The sequence below is a fragment of the Symsagittifera roscoffensis genome, chromosome 7, assembly GCF_963678635.1.
Source record: "Symsagittifera roscoffensis chromosome 7, txSymRosc1.1, whole genome shotgun sequence".
Taxonomy (NCBI): domain Eukaryota; kingdom Metazoa; phylum Xenacoelomorpha; order Acoela; family Convolutidae; genus Symsagittifera; species Symsagittifera roscoffensis.
In genome coordinates, this window is record NC_087068.1 from 56,750,258 (window position 1) to 56,766,530 (window position 16,273).

General features: G+C 37.8%; 3 protein-coding genes across 3 annotated transcripts in view; 2 read left to right on the plus strand and 1 right to left on the minus strand.

Moving 5' to 3' along the window:
* Positions 1-16,273, minus strand: part of LOC134852197 (uncharacterized) — a 353,512-nt gene that overhangs the window by 223,567 nt on the left and 113,672 nt on the right. The gene's annotated exons all lie outside the window — the stretch shown is intronic.
* The window catches only part of LOC134852089 (ankyrin repeat and MYND domain-containing protein 1-like), an 83,178-nt gene that overhangs the window by 26,971 nt on the left and 39,934 nt on the right, over positions 1-16,273 (plus strand). The window contains exons 2-7 of the mRNA XM_063868368.1: positions 9,845-10,068; positions 10,855-11,051; positions 11,453-11,622; positions 11,801-12,680; positions 13,245-13,378; positions 13,500-13,686. Coding sequence (XP_063724438.1) covers positions 9,903-10,068; positions 10,855-11,051; positions 11,453-11,622; positions 11,801-12,680; positions 13,245-13,378; positions 13,500-13,686 — 1,734 coding nt within the window. The 5' untranslated portion in view covers positions 9,845-9,902. The remainder of the gene's footprint in view (positions 1-9,844; positions 10,069-10,854; positions 11,052-11,452; positions 11,623-11,800; positions 12,681-13,244; positions 13,379-13,499; positions 13,687-16,273) is intronic.
* On the plus strand, positions 2,722-6,909 carry LOC134851226 (peptidyl-prolyl cis-trans isomerase G-like). The gene is made up of 4 exons (XM_063867211.1): positions 2,722-3,037; positions 3,443-3,889; positions 4,286-4,528; positions 4,838-6,909. The coding sequence occupies exons 1-4, from the start codon at positions 2,803-2,805 to the stop codon at positions 6,796-6,798; spliced, it is 2,886 nt and encodes a 961-aa protein (XP_063723281.1). The 5' UTR covers positions 2,722-2,802; the 3' UTR covers positions 6,799-6,909.

The following is a 16,273-nucleotide window of genomic DNA, read 5'->3' on the forward strand; positions in this document are numbered from 1 at the left end:
GTTAGTAAAATTACAAGTATCGTAGATCAGATGTGAGAACGGGATACTCCTATTATCAAAATTGATATTCCAATTTTTTACACAAGGTTTATTTTTTAATCTTTTCCTGTTTCCTTATTTCATTTTATTTTGCCTGTTTAGGGCTCTTTTTTGCGTTTCCCCCTTGTGTTTGCTGAGCACAGCTTCGCCTCTGTATTTAATTCTTGTACAAATTCTGCTCCGTATTGAAATCTACTGGTGTGTTTTCCAACTGGTCCAAGAGTACCAGGTCGACTTCCTCGGTTCAACGTCGACAGTGGTCGTGTTCATGGTTGAACAATCTCAAAAATAGAAATCCCGCCTTCTCATATCAGGAACCTAGTGTTCCTTTAGCTAAAATTCCAAATAAAAGCCGCTGAAAAAGTTCCGATTGGTTGAAAAACATCATCATATTCCGGAGCTAGCAAATATATATCCTTTAGCTGTAGATCAAAATTGTGATTCACCTTGCAGAAAACAGAACGTTCTGGACGAACCGAAAAAAGACTGGGATCAATAAGAAATTATTCCTAACAACTAGATACAAATGAGCAACAAAGTCAAGATAGTAGTAACTTTATCATACACCTTATTTTTAATTATCGCGCATTCCCACAATTTGGAAATCACTTGAGGTTTGATGTGGATGAGTTGAAGTTGACAACAAGGGAAGCCCTTGGGTTGGTTTATTTCGGTCTTGTATGGTGATTTCGTCTCGTCCATAGTGCTTCGAGGTTGATTCAAGGGTTGACCTTAAACGACGGTCAGTTCAAGGGTCGCTCTAGGCGGGCGTCGCCGCTTCGCAGCGTAGGCTGTTTTATTAACATCGCCGGACTAAACTGCTCGGTTGAGAGTTTCAATCAAGACTTAGTAGCTATAAATAGGTGGTTAATTTTGAATAAATTATCTCTAAATATGGACAAAACAGTTCTTATTTACAAAAAAGTAATTGTATCTCTGAACAGTGCTTCCAACCAGCAATTATTTGTTAATAGCATACCTTTGAAAGTTGAAGGGTCATGCCAATATCTCGGTGTATGTGTAGATGCTAAATTATCATTTAATTTTCACATTAATTTCAGACAAATTAAGCTGATAAAACAATGTGGCATTGTTTCGAAAAGGCGTCATTATGTTCTATAAACTGTTATGATTGAATTTTATGGCTCTACTATGCAGCCCATTTTGCAATATGGATGATTGGTGTATGGTGGCACTTCCTACACAATTTTTTACTCCTTTTTTGATCCAAAAGAAAATTATTCGATGTTTTTTTTTCAAAAGAAAAAGTAAACGCATTTGACAAGTTTTTATGATGAAAAAATTTTAACATTTCACAAGCTGCATGTGTATGAACTCCTCAAATTTTTTTAACGATCAATAGCAGGACTAATTTCTGAGCTTTTTTCAAATGAGCTTTTTGTGTTTGATATACCGTCGTATTTGACCAGAAGGTCAACTTTTAATTTACTGAAAATTCCCAATTTCAAAAGCAAATTTCAAATAGCTTCATATAGTTACAGAGGAGCTAAGCTCTCTATTATACTTGGACAAAAATCCTTATATCCAAAAGTTTTAGATCAAGTTCCTATTTCTGATATTCAACGCATTGCCCACGAAATTCGTGACTTGTTTATATTAAGCAATCAAGGGCTGATCAATATTCTCTTTTGTTGTCATATTTTTTGGATGAACGGATAATGACGAAGAAAGACAGATCTGAAGTGCCTGCATGTTTCAAGTTTTTCAAGTATCATTGTATATGGTTTTCACAGCGTCTTCGGCGTTTTGAAAACCACACTTGGGGTTGTTCGCTGGCTACTGCCGCATGGGCTCACATAGTTTTAGTTGTCGACTGATGTTTAGCCCCCAATCAGTTCTACTGGTGAGAGAGAGAGGCTTCAAGGGATGACACAGTTAGTAGAAGAAGTAACTCTAAAGTGAACAAGCTCAAGTTTTGTTTTTGAAACCGAGTAGGGGTGCCTACGACTAGCGAGATTCATAAATTATGAGTGATGAATTTGAACTCTTTTCTTATTTAATTTGGTTTTACACCGACTACGATTGAACAATCATTTTAAATATTGATGCAGAGCTTGGACCTTACGTCATTAGCCTGTCTAGACAAGGCCATAAATTGGCTGCTTTATGTTTATTCAAACTTAAATATTTTTTTTTCCAATGTTTTCTTTTATGTTCTCAGATATATTTTTTTTCCTTTTCTTTGAAGATCTTAAATTTCGTATTTCTTTCGATAAAACGGGCAGTGCTCTGCAACCCAAATGAGTTCGTTAACTCTCCCCTCACTGTTTCTGGTGCTTCATGTTTAAATTCGCGTTATATGCATATTCACCCATTAATAATGAGAAATAAATTCTTACTTTCTTTGTGCTGCTTGAAAAACAGACCATAAAGGTGTTATTTTTGGCTTTCTAAGCGTCCAATCAGGATTTGAGAATACTCGTTGATCGGTATTGGATGAAGGTAATATTCTCGTTGACTGCACACAATTCTCAAGGATTACGTATTGTTCTGTAGAGCTTTCAATTCTTATTAGTATTGTCAGTTAGCCTGTTGGCTGGGGCGGATCTACGGTTTTCTCGAGGCGTACTTTTTCTTCAATGAGTCATGGAAAGACTCTTTGTTCCTACCTTTGTGGTTGTTTTCTTTACACAAACTTTTAATTCGTTCTTTTTTTAGATTTATTAGCATGAACAACTTTATATAACAAACGAAGGCAGTGTACTTGACTGAACGAACCGCACTACAGAAATCAGCCGAAGTATGTCGGCTGAAACTGAAGTCTCAAAAAGAGCGCGATGTTTTTTTGACATCACAATCAGTAATGTCCAAGTTGGCCGCATTGTTTTCGAGCTATTCATGGACGCGTGTCCCATTACATGCGAGAATTTCCGTGCTCTTTGTACGGGTGAAAAAGGCTCAACAGCTGATGGGAAAAAGCCCTTACACTATGCAGGGTGTAGATTCCATCGGATTGTGAAGGGATTTATGATTCAAGGTTAGTCATGTCGATTTAAATAGACAGAAATTAAAATTTTTTTTAGCTTAATTGGAAATAGTTTCACTCTAATATAATTTTTTGATTCAAATTTAAATTGACACTTGACAGAAAACAAATTTTAATCATTTTTTTCACATTTTAAAGTTTTTTTTCGAAATATTGTTTCTACAATTGGCTTTTTCGGCAGCTGTTTTCTAAAAAACGAAAATGCTAGTCCTATCCGTACAATTTAAATTGTTTTTTTTTTAAATAGTTTTTTTTTAATTTAAACTGCTGTTTAAATTTTAAAAATATTAATTTGCATTGCATTTTCGTTGCATAGTTTTCATTTAAATAAAGTTTAAATTACGTTGAAACTTTGATTAATTAAATTTGTTTGTTTGAATAACATAATTGTTTAAGGCGGAGATTTCACGCTGGGAAATGGAAAAGGCGGAGAGTCAATTTATGGGTCAACATTTTCAGACGAGAATTTCAAGTTGAAACATGACGAAGAGTTTTTACTCTCAATGGCGAATAAAGGCCCAAACACGAATGGTTCACAGTTCTTCATAACTACAGTTAAATGTCCTCATTTAGACAATAAACATACAGTTTTTGGAAGGGTAGTTTCAGGGCAGGAGATTGTGAAGTTGATTGAAAATCAACCTGTAACTGAACAAGGTCACAAACCAACGACGGAGATAGTTGTTGAGAAATGCGGCGAGTTGGTGTTGCAGAAACGCAATAAGAAAGATAAAAAGGAGAAAAAAAGTAAGAAGGAGAAAAAGAAGAAAAAGAACAAGAAAAAAGAATCCAAGAAAGAGAAAGAAGAATCTGAAGCTGCCAGTGACGTCAGTGGAAAAGGAGGTTAGTTTGAGCGCAACTGAACATTTTGCCAAAACATATTTTGTTAAGACCTTTTTTATTGCTTCGAAAGCAATTTTTTACTTGTTTTATCGCAAATAAACACCAAATTGAACAAGAGAGCTTTCAATTGGAATGCATAACTGTTGAAGAAAGACCGGAAACATTATATCTAGTTTTTGCTAGTTTCTTGTTTTTTTTTTAAAAAAAAACAGGCTATTTTTTAGGTACGAAAAACTCGAATGTGACTTATGCAAGTTTGACTAAGCTATGGCCTACTTGAAAATGTTCACCTTGCAAATTGTGATACGCGTGCTAGTTTCGAACCGGCAACCATATGACTGCGAGCAAATTTTACTAGCACTTGCACCTCAATATTTTGATTGTTTTTTTTTTCAGGTGAGGAAAGTTCAAGTGACGATGAGTCACCTAAGAAGAAAATGAAACAGATTGAAGAACTAACAAAGGAAAAGAATCAGGAGGTTGAAAAGGAGAAAGTACCAGCTATGGAAACGGTGGAGGAGCAAATTGATGAAGGAATTGACAAGGAAGGCCCCGAAGATGACGAGGGTCAGTTGGAAGAAACAGCCGATGATGCCAATGTCACACCAGAAGCTGAAGTTGGCGATGTTTTGGATATAGGTAAAATTTCTTAAAAACAGCTGTAAAGGATTGACCCTGTTCCTTTTTAGTCTGCCTGGTGGAATGAGGGAAATGTTGGGCTGTTTCAGTGAAGTTATTGTTCTGACCAGTGAACCGAAGATCTTTGTTAAAACTGAAAATCGAAAACTAATTGTTATTTCAAAATGAAGTAATTATTTCTAAAGATTTTTGCCTATTCTTAAGTCTAAAGGTGTTTTTCCCAAAATTTCATTCCAGAAAGCCGAGTTAATTGTCCGAGTGGTTTAAGTGGTTAATTAGAGTGGTTTTAAGGTTGTCTTCTGATTTTAGGCGTTTCCAATCCAGAACAAATGGAGCTGCAAGAAGCCTTAAATGACGAACCGTCCTCATCAAAGAAGCTGCCAGACATCATATCATCACACAATTCGGACGAACCATCACGCAGTCAAAAAGCACCAGTTGGCGAGCCAGAACAGTCAGAACCAACAGAGTATTTCTGCTCCATTGACCCCGAAGAAATTCCAGCAGTGCCGGAGAAGAAATTTTTGACCAGAGTAAAACCGGAAGATGACATGAAAAACACAGATAAAGATGCGGCTGAGGAGAAGGATCCGAGATCCAGAGGGAAAAGTCAGTCTAATGATTCAAGTCGGAGAGAGAAAAAGAAGGAAGGCGAATGGAGAATTGGAAAAGATGGCATGAAAATCAAGGGTAGAGGAACTATGCGCTTTAATCCCTATACTGACCGGGAACGAAGTGTAACTCCCCCTCATTGGAAAAATTCCTGGCCAAGAAACAGATCTGACGACAGAGGAAGAGATAAGAAAGATAATAAAGAAGAGACTGCTGAAAAGAAAGATCGATTATCGGCTTTTGAAAGGTTAACCATGGCTGCCCGAAAAGACAGGTCAGAACGTCCAGAAATGACCCGAGAACCGAAAGCTTTCAGAAGTTCTGACAAAGGGTTTGAGAAGTTTTATAGGCAAAAAGAGGAGGAAAGGAGAGAAATGGTGAAAGTTAGAGCTGCTAAAAAACGACGATCGAAGAGCGGGGAAGCAACTCGAGAAACTCAAGGTGAAGAAAAGTCGGAGGCAATTGAAGAAAAGTTGATGCAGACTTTAAGCGAGAGAATCAAAACTGAAATTAAAGATGAACCATTTGATCAAAACAATAGCAGGTCTGAGGAGCCGCGAAGAGAAGATTTCAGACGAAGGCCAGTTAGTTTAAGGGATCCGATTCCGTTTAGACCCATATCGCCAAAAAGGCCTAAGCAGGAATTTATAGATCCAGGGATGGTTAGAAGTCACGGGTTGATGGATCCGAGCGAACGTACAAGGAGACTTCCTTCACATAGAGATGACGCGAGGCCTAGATCGAGGAGTCCAGAAGAATTGAGACATCCGATGTCTGGTAGAACAGACATCGACCGCAGTTCAAGAAAACGAAGAGAAAGAGACAATCGCTCGCCTGAAGCTAGAAGCAAACAAAGGCCGACGGAAGAACCCAACAGTGGTTTAAAAGGAGATGTTGACATGTCTTGGCATATTGACAAGAGTATATCAGAAAGGTTCAAAGCTATTGCAAATTATTCTATAACTGAGGAAGTCTTGGATACTAGAAGCATTATCGAGAAGACCTCGAGAGTAGAAGCAGTTGACGCTAATAGGAATAAAGATGAAGGAAAAGTAGACATTCGCAGCAGCAAGCGCAGTAGAGAGCGAAAGGAACGTTCAAAAAGTCGAGACAGAAAAGAAAAAAGAAGATCCCCGAATGTAGTTGAAAAATCAAAAAGCGCAAGAGCTGTTGAAAAGATTGAGCCAAGCAAAACTGAATCGAAACATACATCAAGCAAGCGAGAAAAATCAGATAAAGATGCCAGTAAGACTAGCAAAGATACGGAGTTGCGTGTACATTCCAAAAATAATGACGACAAAATCAAAGAACCAGTACGCGAAAGAAATAGAAGCAAAAGCAAAAGTCCTCGCAATAAAGACAAAAAAGCTAAATCCAGAAGTCGAAGTAGAAATAAAAGCCCAAAAATGCAAGAATCTAGTCGTTCCCCCGTAAAAAGAGCAAATAGAAGTCGCAGTCGTGCGAAGCCGAGAAGGAAAGATTTGTCGCCTCGTGGTCGTGAAAAGAAAGAAACGAGGTCGAATCGAAGTCGCTCGCGGGACAGAAAAGGAAAAGAATCGCAACGCAATGATTCAAAAAGAGACAAGGGGAAAGGAGATAGAAAGAGAGAGAAGAGTTCGAGTCCTGAAGACTTGTTCGGTTTATCAAAATTGGTTTAAAATGTAATTTGTTGTTGTTGATTGTCTTTTGTCAGAAATATTAAGTTAACACAATGCCCCTGAAAATTTCGATTGCTAAAGCCATACGAATATAAGTAAGCTCTCAATGTTCACGACCTTGACACATAAAAAAAACAGGAGGCTAAGTAGTGTTTCTCATTACCCAACTTGCAATAAGATTATACCGAGAGTTTATAACGAAAAAAGAAAAACTAAAAAAATTATTTGTCTATTTTTACGTTTTACACTTTTTTTTATTTTTAGTCAAAGTTTTTTTTCAACTGAAAAGGTTTTGTTTTATTTATATTGGCTTAGTCGCTTCATTCGTTAATTGGGTGACATGCATGGTTCATCATGCTAAAGTAGATGTTCACGTTTGAATGGCTCGGAGGGGGATTCAACATTTGTTATAGCCACCCGACGGCCGAACGGTCGTCTACAAAACTATTCCAGACGTAATTAACAGTGTAATTTTTAGATTCAATGCTCAGTAAACGCCCGTACCCAACAAAATATTAGTTTCTGAGGATGAAATCATCAATTTCCAGTCTAAATTTCCGACCAGAACTTTTTAATGAAATATTGAAATTAAGCAAGGTTTTTCCAAGTTTTTAAAAATATATCTAATCGATTTTCCGATCAAAAGTTTGTTGAAATCAGGATCCTTCTAGTCAGGAAAAAATTTAATTTTCCATTTAGTTTCTGGAAAACTGCTTTAATTTTTTTGATCAGAAAAAATTCATAAAAACCTTGAAAATGCCTGAGTATTATCTGCTTCTTTTGATAAAAATGGCGTTTCGACTTGCATTTTATGAAGTTTTTACTACAAGAAAAATCATAATGAAATTATTATCGGGAATATTTGTATCAACTATCTCATCAAAATCTTGAAGTTTCAACAAGACTAGGGTTTTGTTTTTCTGCAAATTATCATGCATGAATCTCAAACTCCGATGAGCAGCGAATTGAGAGTATCATCTGTTTTTGATTAATAGACAACGAGTTATTGTTCCGACCATTGAAAATTCTCCAACATAAAATAACGTTTCACAAATGATTATAGGAGAGGGTCGAGTGATATATCATATAAAAGCCCTTCTAGTCGTGATTTAACGACATTTGAATATTTCTAAATTTTTTTTACTGGTGTCAAGAAAAACCGGTTTGAAATTTTTTGATTTTTTGTCTATTTTCGAGCGAATAAAGCGATCGAGTAACATCAAAAATTTGTTACATTAAAAATTTAGAAACTTATGCTAAAAAACGTAATTTCACCAAAAAGAAAACTAGTTTTGGAAGCTTCATTTAGCTCTTCTCTGGCAAAACAATTCTTTCAGTAATATTTTAGCGCCAAAAATTGAATTTTTTTTTCATTTTATTTATTTTTGAACACCATTGGGATTCGTTTATGCCTAATTCACAAAATTTCTACGCGTTCAGTGAATTTGGACTAATTTTGACTATTTTTATGGCCCTCAGAATTGTCAAATTTTTGATTTTTGACCGAAAACTATCCTCTGAAATCTGATATTGTTAGTTCGATGGAGATAACGCGTAGTAAGAAGCTCCCCTGCATTAGCGGCATTTCACAAAAGTTTTATCCAAAAAATTATCGACCTCAGAAAAGTGAAATTTTCGATTTTTTGATCGTAATCATAAACTTTTTGAATATTCTCGAAAACTACCTTGCTATATTTGAGATTTTGGGATCAATTCAAAAAACGGGTTGTATGACCCGATCAATTCGAAATTAGTAACTTGAGACAATCAAAGCTGAGATGAAAGGTTCAATTAAACGAACCGTTTGCTATAATTGTTCCTGCAGAAATTGACTCCTTTTTTTGCAAGATAAATGTCGTCTTAGGAAAATTGGTTATCTGCATTTTTTTAGTCTTTTTTTTAAATTTAGTAGAGAAAACTAATGTTTTCGGCAAAGTCCAATTTTTGAAATTACACTTTGCGTGCCGCATCAGTATATCAAATTCATTTAATATCAAACTCGTACCTCTAGCTTTAGCTGGGTCTCTCCCTATTTAATTTTTTATCGAGACATACGAACATTTTGGTTCACGTAGTTTTTTCAACATCTAAAATTTTTTTCGACTAATGTTTTTTATTGTTTTTATTGTATCGCAAGTGGCGCGAAGCTACGCTTCGCCTCTGTGTCTCACTATTCAATATTCGCAACGTCTAATTTGAAACTCGTCACCAATCATGTGACCGAGCTAAATACAAACTCCCATGAGCTTTTTTGTATTTTTTTTTGCATAGAATGTTTTGATAATACTAGCCTAATGTTTGTTAACAGTGATTTGAAACTAGTACCTGTGACCTATTTGTTTTTGCAAATACAAAATTAACAAGCTTTGCAAAATTTTAATTTAATTATACCGTAGAAACATTTATGCCAGGTCTTTTTTGTTCTATAAAATCACTTTTTTTGATACTCAATGACTTATTTGTACTGTAGTTTTTTATTGGATTTTATTGAATTTTTTTCATACTTTTTTCTAAAAAGATCGAACCAATAGCCTGGATTGTGCCCAATGCATTGTTTTTGACACGCTGAATTATGCGAAAGAAAGTTATTGCGGTTTAGTGTTTTAAATGTTGATAGGCTGCGTAACTTCCGGTAGCGCTACTTCCTAGTTGCCGCCGGAATTGAATTGATCCAGTAAAAAGAAGATAATGTGATATTCGGATCATAATTCAGACTTCCATTTGGTATTCAGTCATTGAAACAAGACATTTTGTTATGGAACAACTGTTTGGTAGTCGATTTATGCAAAAATGGTGTTCTTGTTGTCATTGTTTTTTTTGTTTCGTTGTTTTTCTCAAAAATTTAAGTTTTGAAACTGTTTTTATCGAACTATTTTTTAGTGAGGGCATTGTTGTACTCCGCGTGAATTCTTTAAAAAAAATTGAAGCCATAAAAATATTAATATCTGATTCAGTCTCTCATTTAATTTCTATGGTATGTTCATCAGCATGGCCTGATTCAGTCAAGTTTTGTGTTTAGTTCTAATTGTTGCTGTTTTTAAACTTCAGATTTCGGTCGATGTGTTGTTAGTTTTCAAGAGCTTGACTGAACTATTAGATCACTGATGCTTCAAAGAGGAGGTATTTCGAACGGAGTTGGGGCCAACAAGAAGGTGGCAGGTCAACTGGGTCACTACGAAGTGCCAGAGAGTGTTCCAGTCATTGGACCGGATGGAAATGTAGTTGAGAATAAGTTCAAGAAGCTCTATAAAAGTGGCGCTATTTTTGAAGGTTTGTTCGAAGTTGTATGAAAAAAAAAATTCCGCAGATTGACGTTTCACTGTTTAGGGCGAATATTTATGAAGAAAAGTATTCAAATGTCCGCAGCTGCATCACAAAATCAGTGTATTCAATAAATTGTGCAAGGGATTTAAATTTTCAAGTTATTTTTAACAATCTGAGAGTATTTCTTTAACGCTCCTTGAATATTGCTGTGGATGAGGTGGCTCTCAGAAAAATATCAAAGATGGGATCATGCTATTTATCCTTAATTGTAGAAGAAGAATTACTTCAAGTTCAAAGGTACGAAATTCGCGCATGTTTAACCGTTGAATTAGTTCTTCAAGGTACCAAGATCCAAACGATGCGTGTCAACTTCATTTTTTTCAATGTAAAAAAAAAATATTTAATTGTTGAAAAAAAAAGATTGAAAAGCCTGCAGTGAATTGGAATTGAACTGAAATTAAAATTACCTTAATCGCGCATCTTTACTCATAGTACAAGTAATTTCTAAACGTAAAGTTATTTTTTTTTGTAAAAAAACTGAAGAACTGTCCTTACAAAAATGAGGAATCAGGAAAATTATCATTGAGAGGTCAAACTGTGCGCTGGATAGGCACATAATTTGGTGCGTGTAGGTCTCTGGAATCCAGAGACAAGTTTTAAACATGTTGTCGGAACGATCAAAGAGAATGAAAGAACAAAAGAAGAATACAGAGAGCCCTTATTGCAGAATCCGCTTACAATTGGCAAAATACACTGTGTGGCCTCATAATGATCAACGTTATTTCGTTGTAGGCGAGCTAGAAAATGGACTGCGGTCGGGGGAGGGTAGGATGGAGTTGCCAACAGGGGTCACTTACGAGGGCAGTTGGAAAGACAACATGCGGTGGGGGGAGGGACAGCTGAAGTGGTCAGATGGCAGTTGTTACAATGGACAATTTCAGGCAGATCTCAGACACGGAACAGGCAAACAGAAATTCCCTAGTGGAGAGGTCGGTAGATTAGATGTTTGCACAATCCCCCATGCCCCCCCCCCACCAAATAGCCAAAGAGTCGCCTCTTTGTTACTATTTTGCTGCGACATTGATTCTCGGTCGATCAACCCGTAAATGTGCTTTGAGAGCCAATAATCAATTTGAGCGCCGAGAGCGAGCCGAAAAAGTGCGTCCTTTTCGGCCTGTTTTTGTTTCGGAAATTTGACTGCGGCGGTAGAAAATTGGGCTAAATATGGTTTTTTTAACTGATTTGGAAGAGCTCGGAAAATCAATTTGCTCCTATTCAGGGTTAAAAAAGAGGTCGACAAATGTGTTGAAAATCCGCCCCTTTACAAATGTATATCCCCTTTACAAATGTATATCCGCCCCTTCACAAAGTTATAAATGTATGAATTTAGATCTACGAGGGTGAGTTTTTCAAAGACAAGAAGCACGGAAAGGGATGTTACACATGGCCGGATGGGACTACATTCACTGGTCGCTTCTACAAGAACGACAAGGAGGGCTATGGCAAGTTCCTCTTCCCAGACAAGTCCACTTTCAAGGGACTCTACAGGGAGAACGAGAGGTGAGAAAGAGCCAGATATGAAGTTGAAATATTGGCCGAAACGGTATTATAAACTGTAAATTGTAATGTAACTGACTGGTAAATAGTTTAGCTGATGGGAAATCAATTGATTCAGTCCATTATATTCAGTGTGAGAGTTGTAAGAAAAGAATGTGTACCACGTGAATGTGTATTTTAGGTGTGGCCCGGGCGTGTTCACCTATGCAGATGGCTCTGAAGATTGTGGAATGTGGAAACGTGAACAGCTCATGAAGATCTGCACTTCAGTTAGAGACGCATTCTCAATCATCGACTTCCCCGAGTTCGAATACGATCCGAAAGAACACGAAATGCTTCTGTCGTCGGGAGATATTTCGCCGCTAATTGTCGCCGAGAAGACCATGTCGAGTTCGGAAGAAGGACTCGGTGAGTTTAGCACGACGTCTACGGAATTAATGGGTTCAAAAGGAGTTCGCTTTGACGACGAACTCTTAGAAAGCATCGTGACTGATTTGTATTCGAATAGACTTCCAAGTATAGATGCGCGTCATTTGAAATACGACCAATCAGAATTCGAGGACGCTTATTTCTTGGAATGTGTGAACAAATCGAAAAGCGAAGCGGAAGTTAAATCAGCTGTAGCTTTGAATAAAACACCGGCTTTTATAGCTATGCAGAGACATGTTTTAAAGCACCATTTCTGGGAAAGCGAACAAGAGTTCAACGTTCAAAATATGATGATAGGAAACAGGTCAGGAATCGGAGAAAAGGGACCAATCGAGAGATCAAGTGAAATGCTTCTATTCGCTGCCTTGCGTGGAGATAATGACCTAGTCCTCAAGATTCTCAGACTGAAAGCGTGTTATGTAGACGTCATGGACCGTGATGGAAATACAGCTGTGCATTTAGCGGCCATTAATGGCCATAGTGAAGTGTTGAATACTTTGCTGAATTTCGGAGCTGATATAAACAGATTGACAAATGAAGGAGTATCTGCCATGTCTGCGTGTCACGTGCTGTTCTACGACGTGGCGGACTTCAAATCGAATGCAGCGGAAATTCTCTTCAAGGCGGCAGCGGTCAGTTCATTTTTCAGTTTTATCTTGTTCTGGTTTATTTTACAAAAATTTTTGACAATATTCAGTGTTTCATCTAATTATCCTTGTTCTTTTCCTTTCCTACCCACAAAAAAATGAGATTAACCTAGTTTTGGTGTTTTGGTGATAATGGTGACCAGCAATCCAATGATTGCGGGTTCAAAATGCACGTGCACTGCAATTTGCTAAGTGTGGTTTGTTAGATAACCATAGCTTGGTGAGCCTTAGATAATCAACCTCCGTCTGGGTGACTAAAAAAGCTCCATCCAGTATTAAACATTGAAATCAGGAGATACATAATACTCAGTAATTGCCATTACCAATTTACAATTCAATTCTTGATTTAATTTGAAATAGCTTGGTCTTCAATTAAGGTTTCTGATACATTGTGTGTACCCTTGCGATAAGCAAGGGCTTGTTCAAATTTTCCTATTGGACCAGTGGCCCGATCCATGAAAAAACTGACCAGGTTGTCGGGTCGAGAAAAAGTGAACGGTTGTCATCCATATAATACTGACTAGGTTTAAGCAATCGTATATGTTGCAGGGCAGAACAAGTGAGGGGGGATCGGACGATGAGGGGTTTGAAGACGCAAAGGAGCCCCAAGAAGTGAAGTTAGAGAGACTCAGGACGAATGCGAGGCGGATCAGATTGAAGAAGAGAGCACTCACCAACAAAAGGTACTTTAGAACTGATTACTCGAGAACTGTTTTATTATAACAAAAGTAAGATCTATAATTTTTTGGCTCTACGTTAGTTTTGTTGTTATTGCGAAATAAGGGTTAAGGTTCTTTTGTCTAGGTTCTGTACTCCGGATGAACATGAGTCAGTGGATCTGGCCTACAAGCCACTGGGTAAGCCAAAGGGGGGCAAGGGAGGAGGAGCAGGAGCAGCTGGGGGGTCTGCCACACAGAAGGAGGGACATAGTGAAAAGAGTACAGAACAAGACCACAAGGATACTACGACTGACAATGCAGCAGACAAGAAGGTTAGAAGAGGGGGGATTTGATAAGAGTTAGAATGTCAAAAATAATTCTCCAATAAAGGCTCTGCGACTTTGAGAGAAAAAACAAGAATCTAGGGACCACCAACTTCTTCTGGATCCTATAGTTATAACTTCAGAAGCTTGGAAGGCAGAGACTAGAATATTAATTACACCTGCGAAGCAATGTGTTATAGTACGAACTTTCTTTTGCATTTATTAGCAAGTTATTAGCATATGTAGAAGCTTTATTCGTGACTAGTGTTTGTCGGTTGTTAAGCTTGCGTGGCTGAGTGGATAGTGCGTGATACTCAGAATTTCTTGATTGCAGTAGGTCGCAGATTTGAATCCTGCACATACCGTATTTTTTCGCCCATAACCCGCCCCCGCGTATAACCCGCCACCGCCTACAACCCGCACTTGGAAGCTAAAAATAAATTTATAACCCGCCCCCGCCTATAACGCGCACATAAATTTTCTATTTATATTGTAAAACCTTGAAAATATGATGTGTAAATTCAGAAAATTGTTAATTAAAATCGATGCGATAATTAACAATTGGTATCAATTACGTCATTCAGCAGTTCTTCATTATCCAGTTGCTGTAATTCCATAATGTCGTCGTCATCATAGTCTTCAGATGGTTTTTCAACAATAAAAACTTCGTCCTCCAGTTCAATTGTCATCTCCTGTTGTACTGCGGCGTCCACTATTGCTGCTGCTGCGTGAGCGGGTTGATCAGGCTGAAGACAATGAATATTTTTGATGTTGTGGCTTGAAATCCCACACGTAACGAAACTCTTTCTCACAATGTCAGGCGAGAGTGTATTCCACGCTGCCAATATCCATTCTATCTGCGATTTGAAAGAAGGGGCCTTAATATTTCCGCCTCGGGTATATTCGAAATCACCTGCTGCAAACCATTTTTCATAATTTTCGCGATAAGCATCCTTCACGGGCTTGTTCATGCTTACATCAACTGGTTGCAGCAATTTCGTACATCCGCCAGGGATAACGCCCTTTACCGTATTTCGCCGCTTTAAGGCGTCTTTTACTTGATCTGACAGATGACACTTAAAACTGTCCCAAACAAGAAAGCGTTTACCAAAACCGAAATTACCCCACACGCGATTAACCCAGTCAATAGTTAAGTCATCGTTCATCCAACCATTATCAGAGCATGCAACGACAACGCCAGATATGTTGCTCAATTCAGCTGGAAACTTCTTGCGGGTAATGACAATGTATGGCGGCATTTTAGTACCATCAGCTTTGGCTGCCAGACAAACCGTCAGACGATTCTTTTCGTGGCCGGTAGTACGAATCGGTATCATCTTTGTTCCGGTTTTACTGATAGTTGTAACTCCTGGCATGTCTGCCCATATTGGTGTTTCATCCATGTTCACAATTGCATTTGGTCCAAAGTGGTGGGTGTCCATTTGTTTCTTGCAAAATGAATAAAACTAGAAACTTGCGGGACAAGATCGTGTGGTAGTTTCTGTCCAGTTGTTGTACGCCGACGAATTGATAAACCGTTCCTTTTCATAAAGCGCTGTAACCAGCCACGACTTCCCCTGAATCCTTCAATTCCACTGGATGCTGCCTTTTCTTTTCCCCACAGTAAGATTTGCTTACATGTCACCTGGCGGTATTCATGGCGCAACTCTTCGATTTGAGCTACAATAACGGTTTCATCAAACAGAGGCTTTGCACTGCCCGATATTCGCTTTCGTTTGAGTCCTTCTGTTTTCTCGCCTGTGACAGTGGTGGCAGTAATAATTTTGGGTTTATTCTTACGCCAATCCCGCACTAAACTTTCATCAACACCATGATCTTCAGCCGACTTCCTGTTTCCACCGCGTTCTTCGGCAAATTTGATTGCAACGAGCTTGAATTCCAGAGAATAAGATTTCCGCTTGGCCTTGGACTGTGTATTCGCTGTATCGGACAATATAGGCATTTCAGCGTTGTCAGTCATTGCGGTCTGAAGGAATACACTCAATGAGCCAGCTGTGTCATTATAAACGGAGTGTTCAATCAACATTGCTCAGCTTATTGGATAATAAAAGCCTGTCATTTACAATAATTGGTCAATTTTAAACGGAGTGTTCAATCAACATTACTCAGCTTATTGGATAATAAAAGCCAGTCATTTACAATAATTGGTCAATTTTAGCACATAACCCGCCCCCGCGTATAACCCGCCCTCGCCTATAAACCGCAATTTCATCTTAAAAATAAACTGATAACCCGCGGGTTATGGGCGAATAAATTCGGTAGCCGAGTTTTTGCTATTTCGAGGCTTATTTCTACTTTTTCTTATTTCACTCGATAGAGTTGCTTTTTGGCCGTGTTCTTGCAGGTGTTTTTGCTTCGTATCTGTGTAAAACTTGCAAGTTGCTGGTTAATTTTTTTTAATATGGCAAAATATCGATATACTTTCATTTTAAACAATCGTATTTAAAATCTTTACAATTAATGCCTTTCCAGGACATTACGATGAGCTCATTTGCTCTTGATGTAATGCCCTTGGAAAACCGATAGTAATATAGAAGGGAAAAAACTCCAAACGAAACGGAAACTTTTAAAAGAA

Bases quoted from the DNA above. Each gene is read 5' to 3' on its own strand.
- LOC134851226 (XM_063867211.1), top strand. From the start codon at position 2,803: ATGTCGGCTGAAACTGAAGTCTCAAAAAGAGCGCGATGTTTTTTTGAC. The intron at 3,038-3,442 runs GTTAGTCATGTC...TAATTGTTTAAG, and splicing joins GAAGGGATTTATGATTCAAG to GCGGAGATTTCACGCTGGGA. The intron at 3,890-4,285 runs GTTAGTTTGAGC...TTTTTTTTTCAG, and splicing joins TGACGTCAGTGGAAAAGGAG to GTGAGGAAAGTTCAAGTGAC.